Source organism: Pteropus medius, unplaced genomic scaffold, assembly GCF_902729225.1.
Source record: "Pteropus medius unplaced genomic scaffold, Ma_sr-lr_union100, whole genome shotgun sequence".
NCBI lineage: Eukaryota > Metazoa > Chordata > Mammalia > Chiroptera > Pteropodidae > Pteropus > Pteropus medius.
The window spans coordinates 2,839,071-2,857,036 of record NW_024356397.1 but is presented as its reverse complement, the minus strand read 5'-3'; the positions used below and the strand labels follow the sequence as shown (position 1 = coordinate 2,857,036).

Here is a 17,966-nt window from a genome sequence, read left to right as displayed (position 1 = left end):
ACGGGTCCCTAGAACTGGGTGGGTCTAGGGCCACGGAGCTTGGGCTGGGGGATCACCCGGCTGTGGTCCTTACTTGATAGGGTAGGTCTCATCCTTACGTCTCTGCTTTTCATGTTCAGGCAGAGTTTCCCAGCCGAAGGTCAGGCTCCAGTCAAAGTTGCCACGGCTATGGACTCTGCCTCTCTGTATGGGCTTGGAAAACTCAAAAGTGTTAAGGTCAATGGTGACGATGTCCGGGCTCACCACCGCCGTCTTGTCTTCTGTGATGCGAGCCAGGAGGGGTTCCAGCCAGCCATGGAAGCACTCACCTGTAGGCCCAGACCAGGAGACAGCTGTCAGGGTCCTGCTCACAGCTGAACCTATGCCCCATGCCAGCAAGGAGACCCAGGAGGATGAGAGAACCCTCCATCCACTTCCTAGTTATAGGAAGAGCAACAGAGGCAGGCTCTACAGCTGTTGAGAGCATAGAGAGATCTGAGAACTTTCTACCTCCCCTTCTCCCCGCCTAAAGATGGAAGCAGCTTTGGAGAGGAGAATTGAGGTCTCGGGGTTGTAACATGGTCAAATCGAATGAGCCAAAAGCACAGGGAAGGGCCTGAATGGGTGTCTTAAGGTTCCCAGCCTATCCAGTGAATCAGCCTTCCCCAACCAAGTGTGGATTTCAGGAGCGGGTGTCCCTTCTCTCAGGTGTATCTGCATCCCAAGCTTCAGCTCCAGTTGTAGAATAATAATCCCTTTCATTTGTCTAGCCCTTTGAGATTTTAACTGAATTGTATGTATTATTTTATTTGGCCCTCAGAGTAATAATTCTGTTGGTAAGTAAGTCTGGTATTTTCATTCCGATCTTACAAATAAGGAAACTGAGGTTCGGCTAGTGGAAGAGCCAGAATGCAAACCTGTCTTCTGACTCCCAAGTCTAGGGCTTTTGCCTATACATATCACTGCTTTTAGGAAACAGTTTTGTGTTTTTTTTTTCCCTCCATGACAATGGTAGGAAGTGTTTTGGTTTGCAGCAAGAGGGATGCCTTCCTGGTTACAGGAAAGCTCCACACAAACCAGTTCCCAGTAATAGGAGGCCTCTGGGAGGCTGAGTTCAGAACAAGGTACAAGATTAGGGGAGAGGAGAGAGAGGAATGATACTCCAGAGCACACTCCCAGCAATTGTGGGGTCACCAATTGTTTTAGGGTGGTGTGTGCCTCCTGATAAAACATCCTTAGGATTGGGTGAGAAAGGGCTAGAAGAAGCTGGAGCAAGTTCCAAGTGTCCTTCACTCCTGGAACAGCAGAGCAGGAAAGGCCCTTGGTGATGCTGTGGTCACAGCTCTTCATTCTGCCAGGGATGGGTTGGACCTGCCTACACCCAGGCTTCCTGGGTGCCAGGCCAGCACTCTTTTACTCACAGTGGGCATCCAGGAAGGTGAGCACCTCTGCCTGTGCCACGCTGGCTCCCAGCAGTCGGGCAGTGATCAACCCCTTCCGTTCCTCCTGCCGCACCACCCTCACAATCTGCAGCTGCTTCACGTACTGCTCCAGCTGCTCCTTTAAGTACTCTGGAAGGGACAGTGTCATTGTTGTCAGTTCGCCACTTTGTTGCAAATCTAACCCCTGTGGGCAAGAAGCCCTGGCAGCCCTGGCACTCTCAGGCCCCCAGCAAGCCTGAATTTTTAACCCTTTCACACCTAAGGCACTAAGCAATTCCATAGAAGCTGAAAGTGGGAAGGGAGTGAGAGGAAGAAGTCAAATGGGTGGCCAGGTATACTCTGCCATCCCAAGCCCACCTTGTCAGGGCACTGGCTCTGCAGTGTTCATCCTGTGCCTGTTTACCTAGGCGCCTTCTCTAATGTCTGAGACAGGACCTCAGAGTTGTGTTTTTTGGTCTCAAATCAATTGTAAACTTCCGACAAAGGCTCCCAAGATGCCTCTGTTGGTCTCTGCACCCTCAGCCGCCATCTTTCAGAGCTGCGATTCCAGTCCCTTCTTTTTTCCATATCTAGTGGTTGTGGCAGTTGTTTCTTGCTGTCTGATTCCCTGTCTCCCAGGCTCTTCAGAATAAGTTTGCCGGGTAGAACACACACAAATGCTGATTTCTTGCTTGCTGGATCGACAGCAAGTAATCTTACTCTAATCCTCTTTATTACCTCCTCTGCATGTGGAATTCTTTAGGAAGATGAAAAGATGCCAAGCAGCTTTTTAATTAAAAAATATGTACCAAGTGCCTACCATGGGCCAGGTACAGTGGTAAGCCTGGCCACCCAGGGAACAGGTGATCGGTGACCTGCCAGAGTTAGTGCAGCATGGGGAGAGCCTGCATGGGTAACAATATTCTGAATTTGGGGATGGGGGTGGGGAAAGCTTTTTGGAGGGAGGGGTATCTCTGCTGAGATCTTCAGTTCCTTCTGAGTGGGGGTCTTACTTCAAGGCTCTTATTCAGTCTGAAATCCTCAGAAGATTAAACATAGCTCTATTCTGAAGCAATCCATCTTGAAACATATTCCAAATCTTACTTATGTTTTATTAACTGCTATTTTAGTTTATCTATGCCACTGTTCTGTTTCTGACTATGCAGAGTGGAGTTGCCTATAGTTTCAGAAGTGGAGGTGGAGGGCAGATGTGACGGATGGGTGTGTTCTTTCTCTTTCAGGCTGTGGGATCAGCCCAGTGCTTAGACCTTGCTCTGAACACAGTGCTATACAAACTATGGGGCCTGAAATCAATTGTGTGTGTGTGATCTCTCTCTCACAGACACACACACACACACACACACACACATATACACTGTGCCCAAATACTTAGCATCTACTATGTGCTAGTCTATGTGTTTTCATGTTGACTTTTGTATTTAATCTTCTCTATGAGGATTAACACACTATAAAATAGGGAGTATTGTCCCCAAAGTTTGTAAGTCAAAATTAGCCTCATTTGGCCTCTTCAGCCCAGCACTTACTTAGCAAACACCCACTAACTCATTGCCCAGGTACCAGACATTATCCTGGGCAGGGTGGGTCCTGGTCTGGGTCCTGCCTTCAAGTACCCATAATCCAACTATAATCTAGCCCTAGGTGCTGGCTCTAACAGGAAGGAAGGAGGAACCCCAACCATGAGCCTCTCCTTCTCAGCATGGTTGATGTATCCTCTGAGAACTTACTTAACTGTGCTCACAGGAAGTTCACGTGCTGGAGATAACTCAGGGACAAAACATCATAGGAAGTGGGTTTTGTGGTAAGAGACTGTGAAGCACTAAGCTGTGAGCTTCAGGGGGACCTAAGCTGTATGAGGCCCTCTCCCACAACTTCCTTCCAGGCTTCAGGTGGCTAAGCTGGACCTGGGGATTCTGAGCATGAGTGCAGGTGCTTCTCAGGGAGTAAGACAACTCCCCTAAGATGTCCCTCCTGACAGTTGTCCTGTCACACCCCTCGACCCAATGGACATATGCCCCAGAGCTGAGTACAGCAGGGCTGAGCATGGAGATACAGACGAGCCCATCCATACTCTCTTATGTCCCCTCCTAATTTAGGTTTAACACCCCTCCACCCTAAAGTAGCTTCATTCCTCACAACAAGTCTATAAGACTCCTGTGACCTTTAACATACGTCTTACTCAGTCTCATCACTATGCAGACAGTTCTTCGGTCTCTTTTCCAAGCCTCGCCATTTTTACTTGGATGTCTAACACAACCACAAACCAAACATGCCTTAAACAGAACTCCAGATTTCCTCCCACGCTTCATCCCCAGGCTCTCCCATGACAGTACATGGTACCTGCATCCCTCCAGCTGCTCTAACCTAAGAGTCGTGCTGGATTCTCCCCTTTTTCATCCTTTACAATTAGTTCGTCAGCAAGTACTGCCGGTTCTCTCTCCATCTCCATTGTCACCACAGGCAACAATGTCTTAACTGGTCTCCTGGCCGCTACTTTATACCACTCTTCCCAATCTTGATATAGCAGCCACAGTGGGCAGCAGAGTTATCTTGTAAAACTATAATCCAGATCGTGTCACTACAGTGACTTAAAATGGCACTTAAAAACAAATCCAAACAGTACGGTGGTTCCTCAAAAAAAAAAAAAAAAAATTAAACATAGAATTACCACATGGTCCAGCAATTCCACTTCCGGGTATGTACCCAAAAGAATTGAAAGCAGGGTTTCAAACAAGTATTTGTACACCAATACTTGTTGATAGCAGCATTATTTCATAATAGGCAAAATGTGGAAACAACCCCAGGGTCCACAGACAGATGAATGGATGAATAAACGTGGTATATAAGACAACGAAATATTCAGCTAATAACAAAGTGTTCCCCAAGTGTTTCCTCCCTTGGATTTCACACAGTGTCTTTCCTGACTTCAGGGCTACCCCTTCTCTCCTCCCTTTGCCTGCTGGTCCCTTTCCCTTCCCTTCCTATAGCACCCCCTTCCTGTCCAACCCCACCTCCTCACTCCTCTTCTCTCTGTGAGGAACTTACTCATTGAGGGTCCTGTTCACTTCTTGACTCTGGGACTCGTGCATGTGTCTGACTTCCTCCTATCCACCTAGCAAATTCTCACAGGAGGGAGGCCTAGCTTCTTACCTCCTTAGTCTCCCCCAGGGGCAGGGCTTTTGACATGGGGATGCTCCATTTGGAGCATAGAAGACTGACAGGACTGGGATGGACAGTTTTCAGAATCTTGTGGAATGTGCCAGACTAAGAGTAGCAGCTGCCCTGGCTACACAGGAGTGAAATCTGTGCCCAGTGTTCAGACTCTGAGGTAGGTAAGAAAGAGTTCCCTAGTGGGTGACTGAGCCTCTTTCCCCCACCCTAGCATCAAATGTCTGTATACTCGTGGTCATAGAGCACTGCCAAGTGCCTGGATAGGAGCACAGAAAGCATGGACATTGTATTTCAGCAGAGACACAGCCCTTGTCTGTGTGTCTGTAATGAGAGCCAGTTAATCTGATCAAACAGTCAAGCATGTGGGAAATTTTATCTCACTGTGGACTGCAGAGATTTCTGACCATAGATCTGAGTTTTGTCCTTTCCTCCACTGAACTGAAAGTATCTTGAGAGTCCAAAAGCCCTGAAGAGGTGGGGTTGTTTATCCAAGGGTCCACAAGTTCCCTGGAATTAATTACATGCAAAAATATCAGTGTGCGCACATTATTATGGCAATTCTTCACTCTTCTAGGGAGCGGGGCAAAGCTTTTTAACAGATTCTCAAAAGAAGCCGAGACTCAGAAAAATAAGAATGGCTGGTTTAGACTTTTCAGGCAGGTGATTCTGAAGATGCTGGAATTGATCCTAAGACAGAGTCCAAAGCAACAAGGGAGAGATGACCAGAGACATGCCTGCTAGGGGCAGGTCTTTTGGAGGGGCTGCTAAGGAGCTACTGCAAAGTCCACTCTACTAGGCATAGGCTGCTGTGCCCTTCAGATGCTGCCTGTGCTAGTCTGGTATTATGCCACTTTTCTAGCCTGGTCAGAGGAGTTGCCCAACTGGGTATTTGTACTTTATGGACTCACAAAATTCTGGATCACAAGTAGAAACAGTTTAGAATGCCCACTCTATGCGATTCAAGGGAAGAAGCTTCTGAGGGGTGGGTAGCATAGGTATTGGAGAAGGGTGACCAGAGAGCCAGTTTGAGAGGAAAGGCAGCTGATGTACCTGCTCCCATTCCATTTTATTGCTAAGAGGCCATTCTCAAGCTTCTCCCATCTCTGCCAAATTCTTTGGCTCTCCTTTTCCAGAAGCCTAATCATATGTTCCTGTCTGCCAGACTCTTGCATTTTCTCCTTGATACTTGTTTGCCTTTACTTTGTAAGTGCTGCTAGATGTCTGTCCTCCCTGGGGAAATATGAACTCCCTAAAGAAATGGACTCAACAGTGCTCACACTCAGCTCCTCCTTCTACTGCCTTCTCCAGCCCTAGTTCACTTTTTAGCATCACCTCTAATCTAGAAAGCAGAAAGGAGGATGGGGGAAGGTCAGGAGAGGTAGCAGCTCTACTGGAGTAGCCCCAGGGCATATACTGGGAAGTGTGGTGTCAGTTCCTGTGCTCAATATGGGTGCACGGGCAGAAGAGGCCAACCTGGGAGAGCCCCAGACACTCCTGGAGACTCCCAGCCTAATGATGATGCATCAGTCCCATAGCCCCTTTCCTAGTTCTCACCCTATCATCTCACTCTTAAGGGATTATAAGAACTTCCTCTCTGGACTCAGGGTCCTCTGTCCTTCCTGACAATGAATGGCCCCCACCTCAAACTGCCATCCTTTTGAGAGAAGTTCACTCTCCAGCTTAAACATCTTCAATAACTCTTTTTTTTTTTCAGATAAATTCTTTAACATGGCATGAATTTCAATTCAATATCTTTTTAGAGTCATTTCCTACAACAAAGCTAAGCATCAGCCACATCAAACCTCTCAATTTTTCACAAACACATCTTTGTCTCTAGGACTCTGTCTGTGCCATTCTCTCTTCTGGGGATGTGTTCCAACGCCTCTTCTCTCCCTAGACACTCATGCTTTCAGGTCCAGCTCCAATCTGGCTTTCACTGTGGACCACCCCAACCATACCATGCAGAAATAACACCTCTTGATTGCATATTCCCAGAGCGCATTGTTCCCATACAAAAAATAAACTGAACCTAATGGTACGGGGTTCTTACTCCATGCTAACCACTGTGTCACATGAATTATCTCATTTACCACCTACCCTCTGATCCTTCGTCCACCATGTGAGGGAGTCAATTGTCTTCATTTTTAGTAGAGAGAACTGAAGCTCAGAGGGGCTAAGTATCTTGCCCAAGATCACAGAGTAAGGAAGAGGTAGAACTGGGATCTGAATTCCCGGGTATTGGTCTCTCTAGTCCATGCCCTTTCACATCCATTAGGGGTGTGTTATGGGACATACCGCTGTGGTTGGTGTTGTAGGGGGCCATCTGACACATGAGGGTCGTTAGCCTTTTCAGGGCAAAATATATCTCATTTATTATTTGTTATGGTATCTCCTATGCCTAGGTCAGTGCCAGGCACAGAATACTCTGTAGATATTTGTGGGATTGCTTTAAAGAGTGAGGTAGAATTTTGGTGAGGAACCTCACTTGCCTATTGAGAACTATAGCAGAGAGGGCTTCTGAAGTGGAATCTTTCCAGAGCAGAAGAGGGGTGTAGCAGGTAGGCAATGCTCTGACCTCTGACCTCTCCCGGCATTTCTGATTTGGGCTGGGCTGGGTGGCTCTAAAGGAGTCTCAGAACTTAAAGCTTAGAACTTCTAAGCTCCTGGAGCTTTTGCGGAGTGAAGTCCAGGCTCTAGGAATGTAATCTTTCTACTTCCTGTCTCCCATCTTCCTGTCCCTCACCTGCCTTCTCCCTGCTCCTGGCCTTTATGATGGGCTGCGATGCCAGGCAGCAGGCATCGCAGGGTACCTGCTCCCTCAAGAGAACCTGCCCTCGTTCCCAGAGTACCAAGGGAGATGCTGGCCCCCTCTTCAGTGCCCCCTCCAGCCTCACCCTCAGTGCTGGCATCATCCACCAGTATGATCTCCTTCAGCAGGATGGCAGGGGAGGTGTGTAGGACACTGTACACCGTCCGCAGCAGCGTGGACCAGGCCTCGTTGTGAAACACAATGATGACGCTGGTGGTGGGCAGTGGGGGGCAGCGCCGAAATTTCTGGTCAACACATCTAGAAGGATGAAAGAATAGATGCAGCTCTCTAGTTTCCTTGGAGTTGGGGGTAGTGACAACTCTGCGCACAGATTCCCATAACTGCCCTCTGCTCCTTAGAACCACCAGCCTACATTCTCTGTTGTGGTCGAGAATGGCTGCTCCCTGTTCCAGGCTTACCCTGTATTTGCCACCTACTCTGAGGTTGTAGCTAACCCATTCCAAAACCCATCTCCCCCAGAGCTGGCTTAGTGCCCCAGCTGTGATGCCGAGAGCTCCCTTCTGCTGTCCCCTCTCACTTCTCATCTGCTCTAGGAGTTCCCAGGGCTGACTTGGTTTTCTTCAGTAATATGTGTACTGCATAAAGTGTAACCCAATCCAGAGGTCCCAGAGGGGAAGAAATAAAGGGCAAATTTGACATCAGAGAAAAGTGACTACAATTTCCATACACTTCTCGTTACACCTTACAGTTCTTCCCCAATCCATTTCCTCATTAATTCCCTATAATCTTATACTACTATCACGATCAATTGCCTGTGACCTATTCTATACCTTCATCTAATCTAGTCACTCTGTGGCACTTGGCCATACTGCCACCCTCTTGACAGGCCATTTTGTTTGGATGGGGATATGTGAATCCTGGATCTCAAGGGATCATGTGGCCTAACACCCTTTCTTATCGATCTGAATGATTTCCCATGGACGCTCCAGAGGAGACTCCCGAACTACCTCCACTGGCTGCCCTCATGGCCCAATGCCCTTCGCTGCTGAGGAGCTCCTGACAACAAGTGGCTCCACCTTCTAGAACTGTAATGCTTGGTCTATATCTGAGGAAACCCAGGTTCACAACCTTAAAGAATCATGAGTTTGGGGATGGGGATGCCAAGTGACAAAAGGCCAAAAAGGGTATAACTCTCGAGTTAGGAAAAACAAGTCTAAATAAAAAAGACACAAAATTTTTGACTTGAGGACAGTGTGAACATAGCTACGGCCACATTAGAGAAAGGTAGGTTACAGCTCAAAGATCTAAGTGTTGGGTCATTGCCCAGAATTGAAAGTATAAACATCTTCAAATAAAGGTTGGAATGAATTCATGGTCCTGTAGGCCTTCACTGGAAGAAGGAAATCAGGAGGTGTGGGGAGAGTCCTGACCACCAGAGCTACTGTCAGGAAATGTCCCTTTTCTAGGACCTCAGCAGCAGAGTCCCACAGTTTCTGGCGGAGGCCAAGGCCACTGAATCTTTGGCCTGGAATCAGTCCCCTTCAGTCTCCCTCATGCTAGGTCCCAGGCCCTGAGTTCCTTTTTATTTATCCTGTCGCCTTCATCATTGTGTTTCACCCTCACAGGTCTCCTTGGGCCTCTAGCCAGACCATAATACTCTTGAACCCCAATCAGTCAAGAAAGGGAGTGAGGGTTTAGAGGAAATCTTTGCCTATATCTTAAAATCCCCATCAGTTCTTTACCTCGCACTTGGTCCATGCCCATGGCCTTATTAGCCACACCTTTGGCAGAGCCCTGGCCTCACCCCAGGACTTTGGGTGCTACTTACTCCGGGGGTCGGGTGTCTGGCCCCAGGGCTCTCTGCAGGGAGATCCGGTCACTGGCAAAGGCATTGAAGCAGTGCTTCTTATAGCCCTCTTCCTTTTCCTGGGTCTCCAGGGCCGTCCACTGGTCCTTCTGAAATGCTTTCCCATCTGCCCCAGGGCTGCTGGGGTTCTGTGGTGGCCGTTCCCAGAAGGGCTTCAACTCAGATGGGGCATAGAATCCGGGGAGACAGGACTTCTTTGTGGAAACAAGTGTCTCCTGGGGCTCCGGAGCCCTGATCTGGAGCTTGGGTATCGAATCTTTAAGGTTGTTCACAGCTCCCAGCATGAGATCCAAAACATGATCCTTCTGGCTCACTAAAGACTTCAGCCATGGTTTCTCTGTGGCTTGTTCCCTGCTGCTTACATCCCTCTGCAGGATGAAGAGACAGAGCACAAAGGCACTGCCCACTATGGCCAGGCGCAGGGGCATGTGGCGTCTGCGGAGGAACCTCATCCTCAGTAACCAGTGGGGACCTTGGCTAGGTCAGCCTGAGTGCTGGGCCTGAGCTTCGAAATAGCTCAATATGTCGTGGCGGCCACACTTTGGGGCCTCAGCCTGAGAAGGGAGGAGACAAGGGAGAGAAATGAGCCAAGGTAGGGATGAGGAGGGAGTCAGGGGATTTGGGGTTAGTCCAGGCTCTGTTGCTGAATGGCGACATTGCCTTAGCCCAGTCCCTTAACTTCCCTGTGTCTAAAATTTCCTCCATCCATAAAATGAAGAGACTGGACTCAGTTTTTCTTTCCTGCCCTAAGATTCTGGCATTAATGTATCTAGAGTATCCAGAATATTGAAACTCTAAATGAAGAGGTAAAATCAACTTAACCACTCTGGAAAACCAGTTTGGCTTTATCAAGTAAAATTTGATAAGATGTACACACCCTATGGTGCCCCAATTCCCCTCCTCATTTTATATTCCAGATAAACCCCGGTGTACATGAGCCAGGAGGCATGTACCAGATGTTTCTGGTAGTGCTGACTAAAATGGCAAAAATAGCAGCAATCTAAATGTCATTCAGCAGTAGAATGGAGCGTGAAATATAGTCATACCATGGAATACTCTACAGCAGTGACTAAGAATGAACCACTTCTACATGCAACAACACAGATGTAATGTCGAGTGAAAAAAGTAAGTTGCCAAAGGATACATACAGTATGATTCCATTTATAGAAAACTGTAAAATGTAAAACTAAACGATATATTGTTTATGAAAACAAAAATGAATACAAAATATTATTCGTGCATACAGAAATGAACATGTGGCAAATCTATAAAGAAAATGATGGGGGAAGGGGATGTAGACGGGGGAAAAATTTAAGTCATTTCTTCCATTAAAAAGAAAGAAAGAAAGGAAGAAAATAAACGAAAGGAATAGAGGCACAGGGGACTTCAAAGTAAAATGTTTTTCTTAAAGTGGGTGGTGGCCTCTGCTGGTACTGTTATTCCTTATACCCTAAATTTATTTTATAAATATTCTTCTGTATATACTCATATTTAATTTAAAAATGTCTAAGATTCTATGGCAACACCTTCTAGGCAGGACCGAGCTTGGGTGTTCATTGGCTTTATACCCTTAAGCACATGGTCCCATGGCTCAGAAGGTGACTTTCTGTGGAGAGCTCTGGAAGCGTAAGAGTCCCTTGTTAAGCACAATATGTTGGTGGCAATAGACCTGGGCACAATTCCCAGCTCTGCCCCTTCTAGTAATAATAGCATCTACCTCTTGTTCTAGGGATTAATAAATTCAATGAAATAATTCATGGAAAATGCTTATAGTCTCTGCATGCAGTAAGTTCCGAAAAAGTGTTAATTTTTATCATTAGTGGCCATGTGACCCTTGAACAAATTACTTAATGTCTCTAAGCTTCAATTTCCTCATCTACAAAGTGGGGGTAACCGATACCTAACTTACAGGGTTGGGTAAAGATTAAATTAGAGATAATGTATGTAAAATCCTCAGCAGAGTGCCTGTACATACTAAGCCCTCAATAAATGGTATCAATTATTTCTATTATTATAATTAATAAACCTTTGCTCAGCTTTCCAGCAATTATCCTCAAGCACCTGGTCCCTGGCCAATTGCCCTGTGGCACGTCTTGCTTAAAAGTAACTTCAGTTGAGCTATTTAATGCTGTTACTTAAACACGCGAGCTCCTGCCTGTGGAGAGCCTGGTATCTGTAGTCACTTAGATCCGGGGAATATGTGGCCTTCATGATCTCAAGGGGAAGCAGGAGTCACTCTGAGCTCGGGGAGACGAGTTTTCTTTTATTACATCACACTCAGCAGCAGCATCAAAAATCAAATAAAACTAAGTCTCTTTGAGCATCTATTTTGTATTAGATGTTGTATAGCAGATAGGAGAGGAGATTTGTTCATTCTGCTGGTATTAATTGAGTAACTGCTATATGCCAGGTACTCTGACAGATGGGGGAGATACAGAGATGAGCAAGACCAGCCTTCAAGGAGCATAATCAACTGGGGGAGTCAGATTTTAAATGGAGATCACCAAGTGAGAGGATGGGGTGAGAGAGGCACCCTTGGGTACTAATAGAAAGAGGATGCAGGAAACTCAGCAAGCGGAGGGTGTCATTTGTGAAGAAGTCCTATAGGGGGTGCAGCTTGGGCTAAGCACTAACCCACAAATAGGAATTGGCCAGGCAAGGTGAACACATACGAAGGCCTAGAGGCAGGAGACAGCACAGCCAATGAGAGAATAGCAAGTAGATTAGGATCATGGGAGTATGAAGTCTGATGGGTGTAGCAGAGGATGGGCCTGGAGAGGGAGCTGCAACCAAGTCATCGTACCAAGGAGTTTGCTGTTGATCCGAGGTATAGGGAGCAATAAAGGATTACTGGGGAGCCCAGCATTACGGGAAGTACAAGATGATAGCTGGCAGAGGATATCTAGGAGACAGACCTGACTGGCAGTTGGATGGCCAATTAAGAGGGGCCTGAGGGTCTGACCCAAGATAGCAGCAGTGCTGATGGAGGAGGGAGAATGGGGTGCTAAAAAAACTCCCTTAGGTGATGGGGTGGGGCAGTTCACTCCAGCTGGGACGCAGAGATATAAGACAATTCCTTTCCCCATAGGATTTTAAAATCTAGTTGGAGAAGAACTGGTAGCACATGTCTAGGGAGGACACAGGAGCAGGAAAAGACCTTTCACTGAATACCCTTTTTTACTTTGAACCTGACTATATTACCTATTCCAAAATTAATAACATTAAAACTTGATAGCACAGACTGTAAGTGCCAAGTTGCGAAAGATGTAGTTCTCCGTGGGCTTGAAGAAGGCTTCAAGGAGGAAATGGGGTTTAGTGTAGAGGCAGTTTCCTGCACCAGGGGCTGAGCTATGCTAGGCCAGCACAAGGAGTTCTGCTTAGACAGGACATCTCATAAATCCTGGAACTGCCCCTGGCTAAGCTCAAACAGAGCCCTGTTTGCCATGACAGTGTTGAACTGTCTTGCAGGCGGTATCTTCCCTGACATTTTCTGTCTACCTTCTCACTCCAGCAAGAGAAATGAAGGCATGGTAATAACTTAGTTACTAGCTGCTGCCAAGCGCTCAAGACTCACCTCCTCCAGGAAGGCCTCCTTGATCAACTCACTCAGAATCACCAGGTCACTTCAACTCCTTTGTCCTTGCATTGCGTTGTGGTTCCTCAAAGTGGGGTTTGCCTTTATTCCTTTTATTTCCCCTGGAGAAAGAGATCTGGGGTTAAAATGAGCCCTTCCCCAGCATCTGCTCTCTTAATCCAACATGGCAGCCTAAGGCTTTGTCTCTGGAGCCTCAATTCCTCAAGGTATTAACCACATCCTGAAATGAAAGGAGACACCTGTGATTAGCCTTGGCCGTAAGGGACTCAGTCTCTAGTTTGTTTGCTCAGCATACAAGCGATAAGAAAGAGTCACCTAGAAGAGACACATAATCTGATGGAAGAAAAAAGACTGGGATTAAGGATTCCTGCTCTCTGTGTAGGAGATGATTCCCCGAAGTGTGGCTAGCAAGGTCAAGGAGATCACTCCTCCACCTGCCTTGGTGTAAGAATAGTCCCTCTTGTATGTAGTACTTTGTTAAGTGTAGGGCTTCACAGGATTCTCCCCACAGCATCTTGTATAGCTCCCTCACCTTTAGGTTCCCACAGTATGGCCTTCAGGTACATTGGCAAGTGTGCCCACAGCCCTCATCCACTCATCCTCCCCCTGCTGCTGCTCAGTATTTATGCTCAACTCTTTTTCCTCCAGCCACCCTTGGGATTGCAACACATCAGATCATCCTAGTTTCAGGACTGAGATGATGCCAGAACACAACTTTGCCTTACCTTCTCTCACTGGTCTAAGGGAACTGAGGCTTCTCCCAGCTCAGTGTCTAACAAACTGCTGATTGCAACCTACTATAAGATTGTGAAATAAATTTAAAGTGTTACGAATCAGCATGAAAAAAAATCAGGCAGAAAAAAGTTGAAAACCATCACTTACGTGATATAAACCTAAACAACAAACGAACAGGACAAACAAGCAGAGACTCACAGACATCGACAATAGACTAGTGGTTACCAGAGGGGAGGGTGGGGAGGGGGTAAGGGGGAGGTAGATGGGGTAAAAAGGGTCAGATATGTGGTGACAGAAAGAAATCTAACTATGGGCGGTGAACACACAATACAATGTATATGATATGCTTTACTGCTGAATTGTACACCTGAAACTTACTGGGTTTCTTTAACTAATGTCGCCATAATAAAAAATTCTTAAAAATTCTTTAAAATATCAGAATAGAATATAACAAAAATGAAAATACCAAAGCATGTCACATATAATATAGGTATTATTTTGTTAAAATTTTATTTCAGTTATTGTACATACATAGTGTACCAAAAGTCTTAGTGCAATTTTAAGCTTGAATAACTTCCTAAGTATAAATGCTACAGACTTACAGAGAACATCCTTTCAAAGGTTTATTTAAATTTCTTTTACCTTATTGAGCTTAATGAATTTTGAATAATAAAATTTTATTTTAAATGTTTATCTCAGTCCATTAAAGGTAAAAAACACTTCCTGATAAAAACTGAAAATGAAAAATGTTATTCAAAATTTGTAAAGTTATAAGAAATTTAAAGTATCACATTTTCAAATGATTTTTTTGGTTAGTTTGTAGAATTCATGCCTCTGATGTAATTAAAGTGTAAAACTGCCCTAAGACTTTTGGAATGCCCTGTCGCATGTTAAATGGGTATGAAATTTTGTTGTAAAATTGTCTTTCTTACTTTGGTCCAGTCATAGAAAGCTGAAAGCCAATGACATAGTCCAATCCCTCCATTTTACAGTCTAGCCTTCCCCAAGCAGCTTTCTTAGATCTCTGGCAGAATTCATCTCTGCTCTGTCTTGCCCCGCTTAGCAGACAGTTTATACTTCGATCCTGGCCCCATCACAGCCTTGCCTGTGTGGGAGAAGTCCGTTCTCTCTCACAGCTGTGAATTCCTGGACCAGGGAGGCCAGGTTATTTTCACCTTTTTACGGCTTGCAAAGTAGGAAGTATTCCATAAACTCTTGTTAAAGGAGATGAGGCCAGAGGTGTTAAAGGACAGGGGTAAGCACTGGCTTCACTAAGTGATGTTTTGAATGCACTTAACTCCAACGTCATTTGAGGTACATGATATTCTGTTGTTACACATTACCATGCCACTTTGACTAGGTCTGTCTGTGAGTCCAGAACCCTCATTTTACAGGTGAGGCCAGAATGGTTAGGTTACTTCCTTGCTGTCACACAGCTTATGGCTTCAGGGAAAGATGCCAGTCTCTTAATTCCCAGGCCACTACTCTGTTCCCCCACCATTACCTACCCCCCAGGAAGTGTGGGGACAGAACTGTTATCCTGGGGTAGGGCTGTTATCCTGTGTGTCCACTCTATTCTTAGGACCCCCTCCCCACTACTCAAGTCCCATTCAGGACTACGAACGCTTTGAAGATGCCGAAACTGGAAGTTCCCACAGTTTCACCTTTTGTGATAGCCTTGGTCAGCCACCTAGAACACACCCTTGCTGGCCAGGTGGCCTCTTTGTAACAAAGTTACTTTCTGTTTATCAACTGGGCTGCTCACCTCCGGGAGACGTGGCAGCCAGGAAGTAAGACACAGCTACAGGGATATTTGCTCAAGTTAGTCAGACTAAGGCTCAATTACAAGTTTCTTCGAAAAGAGATAACTGTCACTGCTCTCACCCACGGTGCAGGTGTGTGGAGCTGAACATCATGATGGGGAGGGGACAGGTCAATTTTAAGCTACTGGTGTGGTGAGGGGACCAAGAGGCTGTTTTGGCTAAAAGATTCTCTCTTCCTCCCAATCAAACACAGCTCTCATTTATTTTACTTCCTCTGTTCTCATTCTGTGAACAAAGTAGCAAATGATCCCCTTCACAACCCTCCTCTCAACCTGACCCTTCTGATTACAGAATGCTGGGAGGTTTTCACTTTTCCTCATAATTACACCTTTAAGACACTTCAGCTTTCCCCCAAGACTAAAGCTGCAGTACTGTGGCTTATTTTCCCAGAAAGATGCACTGAAAGTTATTTCTGTAGCTAGTCTATCAAGTTCTTTCCCCAGCATATCTAGGTTCATTTGCATAATATTTTAAGCTTAAGTTACCCAAATTTTCAATTAAAAAAAAAAAAAAAACCCAACTTTGCTCTCACCCTATATATCTAGAACAGTGCTTGGCATAGAGCAGTAAACACTTGTTGATTTATTCCAAATTTGTAAAAGTCTCTGAAAATCAAAATAATATGTACCCAAACAAGAAGTTCAACAGCTCACAGGTTTTTCACTGGAGTTACTTCTAGGTCCTGCCAGATGGGTAGGGATGTGTAACTGTTCTCAAATCCAGCCTTGAAATTGCTGGCTCCTAGGAATCCAGGGATGAAGGAGGAACCCAGGCGGGCATGAGGAGGGATTCCCTAAACCCTAGTGAAAATCCAACTGGGTTGAGAGAAGGCCAAAAAAAAAAAAAACCCAACTTGAATGGAGTCTTATCATCTGTCTGTTGGGGGAGGCCGGAAAGTACAAGAGGGGTGTTAAGAGGAGGGTTATTCCTGAAGGCTCGGGCTGGCCTCCAGATTGGGGTCAGGGAGATGGGAGAGGGCAGAACTGAAGTTTTTCCTTCTCTTTTCACCCCACAGTCTGCTCCTGGCTATAGGCCTTCTACTCAGAGCCACCAGATACTCAACATATCACACCCCGAACTTAGGGTCTGTGCCATCCTCTAAGCCAGTCAGCCTTCCCAATTTCCCTATTGCTGCCAACAGCATTAAAATCCTAGAAACAACCCCTGCCCCACTCCTGGGTGTAGTTTTGAATCCCTTTTCAATGTCAGGTTCACTTCACTGTACACCCAAGTCCTGCTGACTCATTCTCTGCCTCCTGGATCTCCCTCTTTCTCTCTGCTCAAAACTGTCATCTGAGACTGTGCCCTTATCGCCCAACATCTGGAGGATACGCAGAAACTGCCTGCCAGCCTCCTTAGCCTCAGGCCTCTCTCTCCCCCTTTCATAATCATAACAGCCATATTCACAGCACCAGCACCATTTGATGGTCAGGGTAGTCTGCTTCCTGTTTGCTGCTCACCCTCACAGGCTATCTTCTCCGCAAAGCCTTTCACTTATATTTTTGCTAAGCAAGCCATGTTTCTTTTCTCTTTAAAATTTCTACTTCAAACTCCTCAGCCGCAGTATCCAAGTGTATTTGTTTCCAAGTTTCACTACCCATGTTTCCTCATGTGACTTCCCCACCAGATTTTCTGGGGGAGGGAAAACTAACAGGCCTAGTCACTAGGCCACCTAGATCCTGTTTTCTTTCTTCTTTCCAATCCTTAAATCCTGGTCCCCAATCTTCTGCCTCTGGAATGCTTTTTCCTACCAATCACCTAACCTTCCAATCCCTGTAATATCCCTCAGCCCTGAGGTATTTGGTTATGCTATTCCACTGCCCTCATCTGTCTGTCCTTTGTTCTCTGTTATATGAAGAGCTGAGGGTGAGGATTGGGTTTCTTCTTTACTTCAAATCTCTACCTAGGACCAGGTTGCAGAGGGTACAGGAGAATAAACTGACCCCATAGGTTCTCAGGTGCCACAAAAGTTTTCTAACATTTCTTTGTCTCTCCAGACTGAACCCATCCTTGTTCACTACGTAAGTCTTTTACACAACACAATTACAGCATTGAGCTCAACTCAGAGACAGTCACTGCCCTGCACTTGACCTCTCCTTTATTCAAATCCTTACTCTCATTTCCATCAAATGAGAATGGACCTTTTAGGCTTTCCCAGAGAGGGGCAGAGGGCTGTATGAAGAGCTGAGTTCACCCATCTTTGGCATAGCCACTCACTGGGTCCCTCTGGTCCTCTTCACTCTGGTCCTCAGCTTTACTTCCAGGGCTGGAGATGTCAGAACAGGCCCGTGGGAGACAGAGGAGGTTTGGACAATACCACCATTTTAAAAATCACAACTTACCATATCAAGTCAAGCAACAGTAATCTCCATTTTACACAGATGGAAACTGAAGCACAGGGAGGATAGGTAACTTGGCCAAGGTCACATAGCTAGGAAGTAGCAGAAGCAGGATTTGCATGCAGACCCAGGTCTCTCCAAAGCCCACTCGTTGCCTTAACCATGCCGCACACTGCCTTGCATTTGGCTGGTGCTTGGAGCTTTGCCAAAGCACTTTCATATACACCTTCTCATTAGCTTCCCACACA

General features: G+C 46.1%; 1 protein-coding gene across 4 annotated transcripts in view; it reads right to left on the bottom strand.

Annotated features, from left to right (window-relative positions):
- Positions 1 to 17,966, bottom strand: part of GALNT6 (polypeptide N-acetylgalactosaminyltransferase 6) — a 32,570-nt gene that overhangs the window by 10,739 nt on the left and 3,865 nt on the right. For 3 of the 4 annotated variants that reach the window (XM_039862120.1, XM_039862123.1, XM_039862121.1), the window contains 5 exons: positions 12,801 to 12,922; positions 9,188 to 9,780; positions 7,484 to 7,656; positions 1,401 to 1,550; positions 74 to 308 (listed from right to left, as the gene is read on the bottom strand). In XM_039862120.1, the coding sequence (XP_039718054.1) occupies positions 74 to 308; positions 1,401 to 1,550; positions 7,484 to 7,656; positions 9,188 to 9,678 (1,049 nt within the window). In that variant the 5' untranslated portion in view covers positions 9,679 to 9,780; positions 12,801 to 12,922. Of the gene's footprint in view, positions 1 to 73; positions 309 to 1,400; positions 1,551 to 7,483; positions 7,657 to 9,187; positions 9,781 to 12,800; positions 13,042 to 17,966 lie in introns of all 4 variants that reach the window. The other variant, XM_039862122.1, reaches the window with a different exon arrangement.